Genomic DNA, 16,049 nt, shown 5'->3' with positions numbered 1-16,049 from the left:
TACCTCTTATTGTTCTATTAACAGAAATTTTAAATGATCAAGGAGAAAAGAACAATATAAAATAATTTTTGCCCATTACTAGTGAACATTTACTATAATGGTGCCTATGTGCCACTAGGCAGTTATATAAAACTGAAGGGAATAAAAACATTTCCACTGCTTGTATCTTGATATCCAGACCCATAGGGAAGAGCTTATAGTTTTTCAGTTTTTCTATTATCTTTTATTCAGTCTCTTGCCACATATCTTTATCTGCCATAACAGCGTCCTTTTAATGCATATTCCTAACCAATTCATTTTATCATGGCCCCACAAATATGGGCCTTGTTGAAGAAATTAATAGCTACAGCATTTGTTTTATCTTCATTAATTGTATATCCTGAAAAAAAGCAGAACTGTCTAAGAATGTTTCTCAACACTGAGATGTCCTTTTCTGGTTCTGTCCGGTACAAAATAATATCAGCTGCAAATACAGTTAACTTTCCTTGAAAACCATACCAATTATATCCTTGAATTTCTGAGTTCCTTATTTTCTTTGCCAGTGGTTCTAAATATAATGCAAATAATAATGGAAAATGAGGACACCACTGCCTGGTTCCTTTGTTCAGCCACAACTTATCAGAGAGGAACACTTATGCTTTGATTTTTGCCTCCAGTCCCTCATATATCCCCCCAATTAACTTTATTATTATACCAGGAAATGCAAATGCTCCCATTGCCTTACTCATAAAATACCAAATTAGTCTGTCAAATGCTTTCTTTGAATCAGGACCCACCAACAACAGAAATATTTTCTTATATTCTGCTTCCCTCTGGATTATCATTGCTCTATTAATGTTGCTAAATATTTGCCTCCCCTCCACAAAACCACATTGATCCATATCTATCAATTTTGACAATGCCTTTGACATTCTTTTAGCCATTATAGACATAAACAAATTGTAATCATGGTTTAACATTGAAATGAGCCTATATAAAGCTAGATCTGGTGGGTCTTTACAATCTTTAGGTATTACAGCCACCACAGCTTTTTTCCAGGATGTTGGTGTTTCCCCTCCTTTTAAAATACTGTTAAACAAAACCTAAAAGATCATTATCAGTTTCTTCCATCCTAGCTTCCAAACTTCCACCAGAATACCATCTATTTCTGGAGACTTTCCTGTAGACTGGTTATATACATCAACATTTGTATCTCCTTCTATCTTAACTGTTAATTGTTGAGCCTCTCCTTCTAACCTTGGCATATTTAAGTTTTCCATAAATATGCCATTTGTGCTTTTTGTTGATTTCCCCACTTAATCTGCTTTTACAAGTTGTCTTAAAATTTCTAAAATATTTCTAATACCTCCATAGAACCTATGGTTATTTTTCTTGTTATAGGCTCCCCATGTCTGGCAACAACCCCTTCTACTTTCTGTTGCCTAAGTTGTTCCAAAATGTTTTGTTCTCTGAAGTTATTATCAAAAAACAGTCACTTAGCAGCAGTCTTTCTGAACTCATGCATATTATCCAGGTACTCCCTTGTTTTCTCTTTAGCCCTCTACAATTAATTGTTCCTCTTCCTGTTCTGTCAGATTCCTCTTATTCTGTAATATTTTAACCATTTTCAGTAGTTCTAAATAATGCTTGTTACTTCTTAACTGTATCTCTTTTTCATTTCTACCCTATTTTAACACTTCTTTCATTTATCCCACTCACTAGCTATAACTTCTGGAGTACCTTCTATCTTCCCTAATAACACCCGAATATTTTCAACTACCCATTCCACTTTAACAGGTAGGTAGGGAAGCATCTGTGTCTCATCTTTACTTCATTACCCTGCACTTTTATCTTAGTAATTTTTGGTGCATGATCTGAAATAGTTACTGATAAGTGTCAAAATTATCAACTAAATGCACATGTTCCTGTGAATATAATTTCTGTCTAGTCTAGCCCAGTTATTGCACCTTGGTGAAAAGTATGTAAATTCTTTCTGAGTTCCTACTACTGAATTCATGTCTTCCATACCAAATATTTCCATAACTTTCTTCAGAAATCTACCCTCTTTTGCTATATTTTCCCTTCTAGACCCCCCAAGATACATCCACATTGCTGTCAAAAAATTCCAGTCCCCACCTGTTAAGTAATATTTCTTGCTGAAAGCGGATTCATTCTCCCAGTTTTTTAAAACATAATACCATTTTAGGTGAAATATAAATACTGGCCAGTGTAATCCTCATTCCTTGCCAGCAGCCCCGTACTACCACAAACTTGACATTATCATCTTTTTTCTCTTCAATCATAATTGGAGTTCCTCTAGCAATTAATATAAATACACCTCTATTCCTTTGTCCCTGACATTCAGCTGAATATCCATTCTGAAATCCTTTCTTTATCAAATTCACATGCTCAGTTCTTTCTAAATGTCTCCTGTATCAATGTTATTTGCACTCTACATATCTCAATATAATCTTTACTCTTCGTCTCTACATGTGAGACAATTCACATTCCAATACAATATGGAAAATGTTACAATTATAATAAAAAGTCATTATAAATGTCTGTTTCCAAATTTTGTGAAACATACGCCCATTAATGTTTGGCAGGTCGATCCTTTATACATTTTTTTCTTATCAACAGCATTGGAACCTATGTCATGTTTTACAAGATTTTTTATTTTAATGAAAACCCTCAAACAAAAAACAAACACACCGCCAGAATACACCCATGACCTGTAACTTAATATAAACACACAAAACTATGTACACCTTCAAATAATGATGTTTAACCCTCCTAAAAGGAACAACTGTCCCATACAGACAGCTGCAAACACGAGTCTTAATTAACCTAAAGTTGAGGTTATCCATGTTAAGAAGCATGTTATTGCCTGTGCTTCTACTTACGCAAGTTGGTGTTTTTATACACACACACACACACACACACACACACACACACACACACACACACACACACACACACACACACACATATATACATATATGGGTCTACTGTGTTTAAACGAATCTGACTTACCTAAGCTGATTTCTACGAAGGAGCATTTCAATGAACGCACAGACTGCCAAATTCCTTTCCCTGTGAAAGGAACCACTTGGCCACCATGGTGGACTGTGCCCTCTCTTTCATTTAGTACAATCTCAGAGTTGGTATATTTAAGTAGGGGGTGTGGGGGTGCAGCCCCCCACTTTGGTGGGCTTACTTTTGCTCCATTCTGGTTAATTACCATGGTGGCAAAGTGGTTCCTTTCACAGGGAAAGGAATTCAGCATTCCGTGCATTCATTGAAATGCTGCTTCAGAGAAATCATCTCTGTTAAGTCAGTTTTGTTTATATTTACTTTGTTTAAGCAAACAAGATCCATATATATTACATAATTTACTCACCTCCCAGCTGTGAAAAACAATGTGCATGCTTTTAGAAAACATTAACTTTTAGTCTTGAAGAAACCAGAGCTTTAGCTTTCTTTTATTGCTCTATAATCAGCTTGTCTCCATGGAAATGTAGGAGAAAAGAAAATGTAGCACTTAGGTGCAGGCTTCCAAAGACAAATTGAAACATTTTTGCTAAAGGAAAATTTTCATTATATTCAGTGTAAGTTCATATACTTGTTTCCACTTAAAACTTCTTATTAGATTGTCAAGGGTCTTCATAGGATCATAGGAAGTTACTAGACTATTGGTCCTGAGACCCTTATAAGCCTAGCTAAGAGTTTAGTCCATGTTCAGACAAGTCAGCACCCAAAGCCACTGTCCAGCAGGGACACAGGTGGAATCCCAAGGGTGTATTTTCTGTTTCCCATCCAGTTATCCAGGTTCCTCTTCAAAAGGGATAATGATATACTCTGCTTGACATGGAGAGGGAGTATATTCCACAGATGGGGAGTCTCTGGGGCACAAATCAGTCCCTCTAACAAGTCCTATTGATGTCACAGACCAGGTTGAGGTTGTGCATGTGGGTTATTCAAGTAGAGCTTGACTTGCGGATATGCAGCAGTCCCATCAAGGTGGGGTCTGAGATTGCTTTGTATGCCAGACAGAGGTCACCTCTGAGGAGTCTGTATGAAACTGAGTAGAGGGACAGGGCTTTCAGCCTATCTGTGTAGGGTAGATGTTTGAGGCCCTGGATTGTTCTTGAGAGGAACCTCTATGATCTCTCCAGCTGCTGCATGTGTTTTGCGAGGTACATGCCGAAGGGGGTGTTGTATTCAATAATTGGCCTTATAAGGGAAGAATACAGGGATGTTATGATCTCCTTGTCCCTGGATGAGATACCCTTACTTATGAGGTGGGCCATGTAGAAAGCTTTCCTTACAATGGAAGCAACATGGTGGTTAAAAGTCAGGTTGCTATCAACCTGGGTGCCCAAATCCCTCATGACTGATTGCATGCTTAGGACAATGTTATTAATGTGATAATATGTGGGGATGTCACTCTCCCCCAAAGGGGATGATGATGCATTTTCTGGCATTCAGCTTGCATCCATGTTTCTGGCACCAGTCATTTGTTTGGGTGAGACACCCTTGGAGGATGTCCACATCACTTGGGGAATTGATGACCGCACCCAGCTTGCAGTCATCTGCAAACTTAGACAGCCATAGCCCACTGGTTTTGGCCTGCACCTCAGAGAAGTATATCCCAAATAATAGAGGCCCCAAGACTGATCAATGGGGTACACCACTTGTTAAGGGTCTACTGCTTGAGGTGTCTTCCCCTATTTTGATTAGGTGGGTACAATCAGTGAGTCAGTTTGCTACCCATTTTATAACATATGGATTGATGCCTAGTTAAGAGAGGTTATCTATTATGCCCGAGTGGGGAATAGTGTCAAAGGCTTTGGCCAGGTCAATGCAGACGGTGTGCACTGTCTTCCCTTCGTGCATGGCTTTGGTGACTGTCTCAAAGAAGTCAATCAAATTTAACAGATATGACCTCCCCTTGACAAAGCCAAACTGTGTGGGGTCAAGTGTTTGGAGGTTGCCAATGTACCTGTTAATGAGGTCCATGATAATCCATTCCATGGCCTTGCAGATCAGGCTTGTTAGGCTGATGGGTCAATAATTTCCCAGATTGGTGGACACTCCACCTTTAGGTAAAGGGATGACAGTAGCTGTCCTCCACTTGGCTGGGACAAAGCCAGTACTCAGGCTTTAGTTAAATAGGGTGCCTAATGGTGCTGCAAGTTCATGCCTGAGTTCATGTAGGACGCAGGCTGGGATGTTATGAAGGCTGCATTTTTTGCCTTTGAGAGGGCAGTGATGATCTGTTCTCTAGAGATAGGGGAGGGGGGCAGGTACTGGGGATGTCCTGATTTACTGATGGGGGGGGGCAGAGGGGTGACATTTTCAATGAATCTGTCAACCGGTAGCTTGCCTATATCTACAGCATTTGCGTATGTTGTGCCCTTGATCACCAGTTCTGAACAGATCTTGGTGCTTCCTTTGAGACTGTGGATATATGTGAAAAAGGCCTTATGGTTGTCTCTAGTAGTTGTGGCCAATTTGGACTCGAAGATTGCTTTAGAGGATTTCACTAGTGCTCTCATTTGCTTGTTCAGGCTAAGGAGAGATTGCTTCCAATTGGGCACCTGCTTCTTCTTGGTCCTGGACAGCAATTTTCTTCTTTGTTATATAGTTTATTTATTGCAGATGTTCACCAGACACATTTACTCTTCCTTGCGGAAGATGATTTTGTCCTGTCAGGTATTCCTTATTCCATACATCTATATAACTGCTTGTATAGTACTTTGGTGTAGATTTGGACATTGGTGTCAGTTTCAACAGGGGGGAGGGGGTTGTGAAGCTGTTTATACCATCCCTCAAGAGGTTGTGATCATCTTTGGAGAAGTTTTTTTGTTTGACCCTAGCTACATCTGGGTCAGGGGAGATGATGACTTTGAAAGTGACCACTTTATGGTCAGATCTTACCAGGGAGGATGATACTGTAGGGATGCTTCAGTAGTTACTCATGTTGGTTAATATCAAGTCCAAGACATTATCGCCATTCTGGGGGCATCAACTAGCGGTTCCAAGGCATTTGCATTGATAAAAATCAAGGAATCTCTGGGCATTTGCAATGTGGCATGAGTGTTTTTTCCAATCTATGGTTGGGTAGTTAAAGTTGCCCAGGATCAGGGTAAAGGGTTGAATCCTGATAGATTCAAAGAGGTCTAGAGAGATGGGGTGGGCATCCTAAGTCAAATTTGGGGGCTTGTTGCTAGCTTTGATTTGAATAGGGGTCTTGTCAATGGTCAACTGCACCTGGAGTGTCTCCTGTGCATCATACTGTTTGACCAGCCTGGAGGTGTGTGTGTCTTTATTATACATTGAAACTTTACCTTCTTTGGCTTTGCTGCCCACGGTTTGGGGTCTGAATGTATGATAGGATGAGTAACCAGGTAAGGCCGGGGTGCTCTATGCAGCTTTGAACCAGGTTTCTGTGACTGCACAAATGTCAGCAACTTCCAGGGTTAAGAATGCTTACAATGAGTGCAGTTTCATGTTTAGACTCCTATCATTTAGCAGCATGACCTTTAATTTGTGCTTTGTTGAAATTGTTTATGTTGGTTTTATCGACCTCAGGACTTTTCCTAAAAAAGCACTATGAGGGAAGCAAGAGCCTTTGCAGAAGCCTGAAGCCCAAGTGAGACCAATGCAGGACATCTCTAGCAGAGCATTGTGGTCTGTTGATCATATCTTCCCAGGCTGTCAGGTACTGGGTCCCCCTGGAATGACATCAGAAACTAAGCCAATTGTTAAAGTTAATCATTTTCTGTATGTATTGAGGCATCATTCCAGGTCTTAATCCAGACATTCACTAATGCAAAAGTAAGAGTTATCATATCAGTTCTGCATATATTAATATTATAATCTGTTTACTTCTGCACCACACCCCAACAGCCCAAGATTACAGCCTATTAACTTAAACATACTTTTGTCTAGCCTTTTTTCTCTTTTTGCATTACAATGCCTACATATAATAAAAAAGAAAGAAAGAAAAGGACATATGTTTACATTAGCATCTTTATCACATACAGCAACAACTAAAAATAATTTTGTATAAAACATAAAATTTATATCATGAAAGGTTTCATAGAAATACTATTAAGAAAATAAATTGTTTTTCTTAAAGTTACCTTTTTCTTTCCTCTTCCCCTCCCCTCAGTGTACTTCCAAACCTTAATGACATGAAGTGAGGCAAATGTTTTTCAGTTCCCCACAAGTTAAAGTCAACAAAAGTCCAATCTTTCTACTTTTTCTTCTACATCCATGTTTCACAAACATGACTAACACTTTGCAGTCTCACATTTATTCACTAATTGCTGTGCTGTTGGTCTTCTTACTGCTCATCTCCATCTCCCAACTCCAAACTCTGGTTCAATTCCAAGGTACTCACAATTCTTCTAGTCAACTCTTGTGATTTTCTCTATAGCATTTTCTTCTGAAACAATGGAAAATGTTTCACAGGCAAAGTCTATCCATGTGCTTTGTTATCAGAAAAATTAGAAGAGCGTCCCCTTCTACTTGATGTCTCACTTCTTGTTGGACAGACGTTTGTATGTCCTTTTTAGCTTGCTCTGCATCAGAAAATGACTTTGATACCCAGATAAAAATATTCTAGACAGATGGTTACAGCAGTTTGAATCTCACACCTGCCTCAACATCCCCTTATTGCTGGAATATTTTTTTTATTCTGACTAGCAAACAATGAATAATCATGTTCCACAAAAACTCTACTGTCTCCATTTTTGTCAGGATCAACTCTTTCTGCTTGTATAGGTCTTGGCTGCTTTTTCATGGTCAGGTTTAGAGCATACAAATGCTGTGCCCTTTCAATTAACAGTTCCTGCTCTGGAATACCAGTCCAGTTGCTTATTTGTGCCTTCATAAAATTAATACAGCCTGTTCCCTTCTAGATTCTCTGGTACAGCAGAAAATCTCAGATTTTCCCTACATGTTCTGTCCTCTAATTCTACAATTTATTTTTGAAACATCTCTTCTTGGGGAATCTGAAACTCAGCCAGCATTTTCTTCATGTTGATCTCTGATTTTTGCAGTTCTTTTTCAGCTCATTTGAGTATCTTTTTAAAGTTTCTTCCATTTTTTCCAGCTTTTTGCTATTTGAGTTGATACACTCTTTTAGTGTGTTGTTTATTTTAATCAGCTTTGACCACATTTCACCTATTTCTTTCCTCTAGATTACTGGAAGCCATGTCTTGCACCAAAGCTGGAGCTTGAACTGTTTTTCCCTCAACAGTTGCAGGATTCTTTTCAGTGTTTTCTCTTCACTTTTTCCTAGCTGATTTTCTTTCAGTCTCTCTTCTTCTTTGCTGGCATCCAAGAAATTTACTTACTAGCCAGTGAATTAATTTATTAAAAATGACAGAGCTCCTGCCCTTGTCTTTCAGTTTCTTTTTTTACATTGGAAGAGCTGAAGTTAAGCTGTTGACCACTGTACAATCATCTTGGAAAGCTTGTCAAAGTATTGTTTTATTTCTTATATACCTGATAGTCCAGTTTCTTTGCCTAAGTCCTAGTCTGTCTGTTTTTGCATGCAAGTGATCTTCAAAATGTCTGTGCACTGCATGGTTGAATATGTAATGTAAGCACTCAAGAGGAAGTATCACTATTAAAAAGAAACTTACCTTACACAAGCACTGATGCCATTTCTTCCATTATATGAAAATAGATCAAGAATAAATAGCAAATAGAAACCGTCTGTAGGAAGAAACCTAATAATTTTGGAAAAGGTCACACACTTTTTTTTACAAAAAAAATGTAAAAGAAGTTGAAGTAAAGCTGTTTGAATCAAGATAAAAGTGAAACAATGCATTTTATTTGTCTTTTTAGCAAAAGTGTAATAAGTAAACTACAATATGTAAATGGTATGCAACTACATTTGCACCTGTGAAAATGTAATGCGGCTCTGAGATGGATCTAAACTTTGTTACTTGACTGTCTACACCACTGCAGGGTCTGCTTCTTGAAGATTATGGCTAAGTCAAATCATCACCATCATTATCAAACCCCTTTTTTCCCCATTTTCTACATGGGGTCAGGGGAGTCATGTTAACTGTTGCCAACTCTCTCAATTTAATGCTACACTCCTGCCTTCTTCAACACTCATGCCTGACTGTCAAAGATCTTCTCTCACACAATCCATCCTCCTCTTTGCTGGATGCTGTCATTTTCTCTTACCTTCTTCCTGTCTGTCCCAAGTCATCATCTATCAGACTGTCCTCTGTTTTTCTGCATATGTGCCTGAACCACAATAATCTGCTCTCTTTTATCTTTTCTCCAACTGCAGCTACTTTGGCTTCTGCTATTATGTCCTCATTTCTTTGTCTGTCCCACAGTGTGCTTCCTACCACCCATCTCAGGCACTTAATTTCCATCACCTCTGCCTTTACTTCCCAGGTTTCCATACCATACAGTAGTACTGGTCACACCACTGTTTTGTACACCTTACTTTTCAGTTTCATTAGCATTCTTTTGTCATACACTACTCTTGATACTCTACGGGAGTTGGCTGAAGCCCCTCTGATTCTAGCTTTGACCTCTTCATTGAGATTCCCCTTCTCCTCAACCACCCCTCCCAGATCATTGAAGCAATTAACCTGTTCCACTATCTTCCCTTCTATCTCAAATTCGTAGCTTCTTCTTTCCCCAATTTGCTGCCGTTACTACTGTGTTATCTGTACTTAGTTTCATCCAATCTGCCTTCAGCTTTGCATTCCATTTCCCTGTCATTTTTTAAAGTTATTTCTCACAGTCTGCCTGTAATGCCACACCATCTGAATACAGCAACTTTGTTGATCTGTCCCCTCTGATGTACTTGCTAATGTAGTCCATCACCAGTATGAACAGCAGTGGAGGCACAGCTGAACCCTGATGTACAGTCAATCCCACTGAGAGACAAACACTCTTTGTACTTGAGTCATTGGGTCCTTGTATGTAGCTTGCACTAATTCTGCTGTTTCTGGGACTTTGAACCACTTTGGTATTGCCCAAATCAGTTTTCTTGGGACCTTGTCATATGTCTTCTCCAAGTATAGGAATGCCCAGTTGGACTCCATCCTCATCTCTAACTTCTTCTCAACTATCTGTCTCACTGCAAACATCGGGTCATGTGTGTTGCATCCTTATCTGAATCCAAACTGCTCAGCTCCCATCTTACTTTGTACTACTCTACGCATCAATTTATCAATCATCCTCTCCAGAACTTTCATGCAATGTGACATGAGTTTGATACTTCTGTACTGCCCACAGTTGTGGATGTCCCCTTTCTTTTTGTACATTTGCAGGAGCATGCTTATTCTCCAGTTATCTGTGATATGCCTTTCTTTCTGCACACTGCTATGAGTACTTTCAGGAGCCATTTCTCCTCTATCTCGCCCAGCATCTTTATATCTGTTGTGACCTCATCTGAGCCTGAAGGTTTCCCTAACTTCATTTTCCTTAGTGATATTCTTACTTTTCCTAGAGTGGTCTCATCTTTTTCTCTCACTGTAGGCTGTGTTTGGAGTAGTACAGCTTATGTGGGGTTTTCTTCATTTAGAAGCTGCTAAAAGTACTCCTTCTATCTGATTTGATGTTCTGTGGACTGTAAGGAGCATATTTCTGGCATCTCTTATGAAGGGTGTCTGACTGTCTTCATTATCTTTCTTTCTTTGCTTGCAACGTAATATGGTTTCTTTGTGCAACCTACTGAGTTACTTTCCAGAAGCTGGTAGAGTGCTGCCAATGCCCTGTTCTTTGCTACTTGCAACTTCTTTCTTAGCTTCTTTGTTAGCCAACCAATATTCCTTCCTAACCTGGTCCATCTTTTCTATCTCCCACCTTTTCCTGTACTCCTCATTTTTTGATGACTTCCTGAACTTCTGGATTCTACCACTAGCTTTCCTTATGTACCCTATTTTCATACATGGCTCAGCCACATATCTGTTCTGTAGTCTTCACATTTATGGTTTTGAGGCACTGTCATTCTTCTTCAACTCCACCTATTTCCTCCTGTATTTTAGGTGCTACAGCCCTGATTGATTCTTTGAACTGTTGGGCTTTCTCTGCAGTCAACTTCCAGGTATTCAGCATGGTCTCTGTTGACCTTACAACCTTTTCTGACCACTACTTGCAACTTATTGGGGCAACTAGTGGTTTATGCTGTGGGCAAACTGTTTCACTGGGAATGACTTTGCAGTCATTGATTCTACCTGTGATACAGGGAAATATTGTCAGCCCAGGTATCTGGAATTTTGTAAATAATTTTATGTCATTTGTGCATATTGATATGATTTATACAGAACTGTATGTTATGTACTGAGCTAAGATGTATCTACAGTGTACATTGCTGGAACATAGAAGATTAACTTGCAAAACTTAAGAATAGCTGTGGTTAAGTTACTCTATAGCTGGGCCATAAACAAAACATGTTATCTCTCAGTTTCAGTTCAGTAGCAGACACAATGTCTACAGCTAGAAGTCTTTGTATTGTCTTGAAAGAGAAATAAGTTACTAGGTTTCAAATGTAAAAGCTTTTTATTGTTTTACGACTTCCAAGATCTGCAATGATCTGAGAGATATGTATTTCTCACAGAGATGTTACATTCCGTTAGTTTCTGTTTTAGCCTGGGGACTGAAGTCAGGTGACAAAAAATTATGTCATCCAACCTAACCCAGCAGAAAATGTGATATTAATTTAAGAACTCTCTCAGGGAGAGACTGTGCATTTTGTATTTTGTCTTGGACCTAGTAAGAACATCCACTCATCATCACTATCTGCACTTGGCTTGCTCTGTAAGTAAGATTTAAGGCATAGTATCTCTTTTAGTTATAGTTTGGAATATAGTAAAGATTAGTTTAGATGTTCTCAGTATTTATTTGAGACTGTCCTGCAATGTTGTTTTAAAATATTTCCTGTGATTTTGAACTCTGAAGTTACTGTGCTGATGTACCAAGTATTGTCTTGTTCTTTTATTATTTATTATTAAATATATTTAAACCTACCTTTGTGGCTGATATTTGTCAGACATATTTAAGCTCTTAGTACTTGCATATGTATTTGCGACACTGTACAGGCCACTCCTAAATAGCTTTGCTCTTGGTCAGACTACCATTTGGATTAATAGTAACATTACACAGCAGGACTGGACACCCTTTGGTAAAGGCCTTAAAGTAGCTGATAATGGGTTCCAGTAGCAGTGATTACTACCTTATAGTCTGAGCAGAAGGGGGCATAGCTAGTAAACCTGTGCCAGCCTTTCCTAGGTGTGTGTTTGTGTATAAATCAAATCTCAAAGTGTGTGCATGTGTCAGCTACTTGGGCAGGGACATGAAGCATTAGTTGGACAGAGAGAGTGTTGGGAGGACTTGGCTTGGAACACTGGCTAAGGACTCAATTCTATAGCTGTGCCAGTGGGGAGTCTTACTGGGGATCTGGAGAGAGAGGGAGAAACCAGCCCCAGACTGACTGCGATCTCTTTGCTCTTAGGAGAAATTGCACTTTACTGTGTGTGTACTTGTCATCCTCCCAATGTGTATGTCACCTAGCTGATGCCAGTGGTGAGGATTGAGGCTACTTGTTTACTGGGCCAGTGCAGGGGCGTCACACTATCCATTGTCTTTTCCTTACTAGAAGGAAGTCTACCTGAAGTGTATGTTGGCCACTCTTGTATGTGATCTTATGATGGCCTCACTGTCTTTTTGAACTGTGTGTTGGCTACTATCAAGCCATTTGCCAGACAGAAATCTAGAATGGCCTCTCCTTCTTTATTCCTGTTGCCCCACCCATGTGGAACCAGGCAGTCCCCATATCCTCTTCTTTCTGTCTCAATATGTCCATTCAAGTCACCCATTATCAACACCAATTAATGTTGTCCTGCTTTTTCTAGTATGAATTGCAACTGCTGTATGAATGCACTCTTTTCCTCACTATCGCAACCCTGCTGTGGGGCATAAGCTGAGATTATGAATACTGCCTTATCATTAGACTAGAGTCTGACTGCCATGAACCTGTCACTAATTCTGATGACATCCCTTACTGCCTTCTCCCAAAACCATTTCTAACCTGTCCTCCTCCTGAGTAGTAGACTCTGGATCCCAAGCCGAGTAGGTTTGCTGTAGTGCCCTACCATCTTATCTTTTGGATACATAGGATGTCCAGCCTCCTCTGTACCATCATATCATCTACTTCCAAGCTCTGTCCTGTCAGTGAACCTACATTGAGGTTAGCAATTCTTAGTTCATGTTTAGCAGGCTGATTGATTTTACGTCCAGCTTTCATTCAACAGAGCTATCCCAGGTAAACCCATGCCCATTTGGCAAAATTAGTTATTATGACCAAATCACCTAGAACCATACTTTACACTGTCAAGTGGATAGCCCTGCCCTGCCCTGTAGTCTGTAGATGCTCAAAGCATTGGTCTATTCAACTCTTCCCCCTACAAGGTACCATGCAGGGTCTGTGCTGCTGCCCATAGCACCATTAATTGGTGAGTTTGAGATGGAAACACTCAGTATGTTTTTAGGTGGTGGGAGGAACCCAAAGAAACCAGAAAAAAGGAAGGCAGGAGTGTTTAGGTTCATAGGTTCATAGGTAAGTACTAGGCTATCTGCCCGAGGGAATCTATAAGCCTAGCCAGAATGTATTGGCTTTTGCTGCCCCCTTAGATTAGTTCCCTGTGCCTCTGTCTAGCAGAGCTATAAATTCCTTGTGCCTCTGTCCAGCAGTGATCCCCGGGGTAAATGTTCTGTTTCCCATCCACTCGTCAAGGTTTCTCTTGAAGAGTGTTAGTGAGGGGCTCTGCCTAATGTAGATTGGAATCCTATTCCAAAGCATGGGGAGTCTCTGGGACAGGATTTAATTGTTTTTATTAATTGCACTGAAGAAGTGTTGTTCTAACATGAAAGCTTTGCATGCTTTTACCTTTGTAGGATATTAAATTTGTTTCCTGACTTTGCTGGTTTGGCTTTTTTCCTTTAGGAGCCCAAAGAAACACAGGGAGAACATACAAACTTCAGACATTGGCCAGAGGTCAGGATCAAACCTTGTACTTCATGCGTGGGAGGTGAAGATCTCAACCATTATTCCAACTGTCAAACAATGATGCCTTATACAGAAAATAGATTGCTGACACTCTTCCAATAAGTATTTAACCATGGAAACAAGAACAACATCTTCTAAAATTCACACTAAAGGTCCAGGACATCCTTTTTAAGAACTTAGAGAATCTTACTGTTAAATGAAAAAGTAAAAGGAGTATAAAAGCTACAGGAGTTATAGCTTTGCTTGATGTAGGACAGCCTTGGAATCAATGCTATACTCTCTGTAAGTATTCTTAAATTCTATTTTGGACTGAAAAGCCAGAAACAGTAAGTGCACAGTATATCTTTAACCAGATAAAGATGCCCTGAACACACACTCCCATCCTAACACAACCATGAAACCATTTTATGGTGTGGTTTCTTCAGACAAACTAACAGCTTTATTTTGTTGTATTTTTCATATGCAGCCACAACTGATTAATTTGTTGAGCCTTCAGTTGAGAAAAAAGCAGCTCACCGCATCCAGCAGTAAAGAACTGTACAGTAAGCATCAAAATTGCTAGGTACATATCTTTCAGTCTCACATCAAGAAGTGAAACAAAACCAAAAATAATCGCTGCCAAAGGTCGCAGAATAAGGAGAGTTTTAAATATAAGTACTATGGAATTAGAATATTTAGGGGAATAAAAGAATATATATTGTGTATTTTCCATAGAAAAAAATTAGCTTGCCACTGTAATGGTTGTCATTACTGATTGAGTCACTCCTTCCTTTTCTATCAAATAGTCACAAACTACAGGAAAGATTTTTTTAGGTAAAATATAGCAGGTCCCCAAAAATCAAATACAGCTTTGAGTTATGGGTAAGACTTGAGATAATAAGTAGAAAATGCAAAGGTACAATGTATCAAACCCACAGATGAATGTGCCTCTCAACTTTTTGCTCTAAAATTAATCCAACCATAATGGGGGATAAAGGCCTAAAATTAGGCACATTTGCTAAATGCTACTCTCAGTTTAAAAAAAAGCTAATAGAAGGCCAGGCTTTGCCTCAACATGCATTTTCTGAACAGTAAGAAATGTGAACCTGGAATGCCTGTCATTATTGACTGGCTGCAATAATCATTTGTGATTTACCAAAAAAAAATCAAACATTTTAAGAGGGATATAGCAAATCAGGACAGTTGGGGGTATGCAAATGAGTAATGATATATGTGTGCAATTATAAAACACATTCATTTTGCATTATTGCTATCCTCACATTACTCAAGCATAATAAAACATCAATTTTACTATATTTGTTTAGAGGAATTTGTTACCTTTTGATTTGTTTCCATTTAAACTTTTCTCTCTAATAAGCAAGACGCGAATAAGATTTCCAATGGCATACAGCAACTGCGAATCACAGAGCTGAAACAGCACCAAAAGATAATTTAATTTGGTCCAGTAGGTTCTGCGAGAAAACCAATCCCACGCCTCTAGCATTTGCTTCTGCAGTAACTGTTGGTCCAAGGCTCTATCCGAACTCAGGCTGCCGCTATCTTCTGGGAGTCCAGGGTTCGTTCTGGATCGGGTGTAAGTGAAGTCCTTCCGTATGTCTGGAAGCAGCACTTGCTCCAGTTTCTCCAGGATGTCCAAGTTGTTTAACTTCCTTACCAGACCCATCATGAAGCGTCTTTGGGATGCATCTGCGCTTCTGGAAAACCATTCTTTGGTAGTACACAACTTGGAAACTAACAGACAGCTTTCGCATACCCCGCAGACAGTAATACACCCATTCATACATCTCAGCTCCAGACCAGTGCCTCCTCCAATCTTCCATGTCCCACCATCAATCTCTGGCATGTTACCCGGATTTATGATTATCCAACATATATTTCCCAGAAAATAAAACTAAAGTGTTTGGGTTAATAAGGCATTTTTCCACTGTAGCAGTTTAACTATAAAGGAGGCGAGCTAGAAACTTTACGTGAGTCTATGTATATAATTAAAAATTCAAAAGGGTCAGGAAGTTGAAAT

General features: G+C 39.3%; 1 protein-coding gene across 1 annotated transcript in view; it reads right to left on the bottom strand.

Moving 5' to 3' along the window:
• LOC122799619 (CMT1A duplicated region transcript 1 protein-like) overlaps nt 1-16,049 on the bottom strand; it is a 922,387-nt gene that overhangs the window by 906,171 nt on the left and 167 nt on the right. The window contains exon 1 of the mRNA XM_044068803.1: nt 15,350-16,049. This exon is cut by the window's right edge and continues 167 nt beyond it. Within this exon, the coding sequence (XP_043924738.1) occupies nt 15,350-15,875 (526 nt within the window). The 5' untranslated portion in view covers nt 15,876-16,049. The remainder of the gene's footprint in view (nt 1-15,349) is intronic.

This window comes from Protopterus annectens, chromosome 4.part0 (genome assembly GCF_019279795.1).
Source record: "Protopterus annectens isolate FY-2018-M chromosome 4.part0, PAN1.0, whole genome shotgun sequence".
In the NCBI taxonomy this organism is placed as follows: Eukaryota; Metazoa; Chordata; order Ceratodontiformes; family Protopteridae; genus Protopterus; species Protopterus annectens.
The sequence above is the reverse complement of the archived record's forward strand: the minus strand, read 5'-3'. Positions and strand labels throughout refer to the sequence as shown.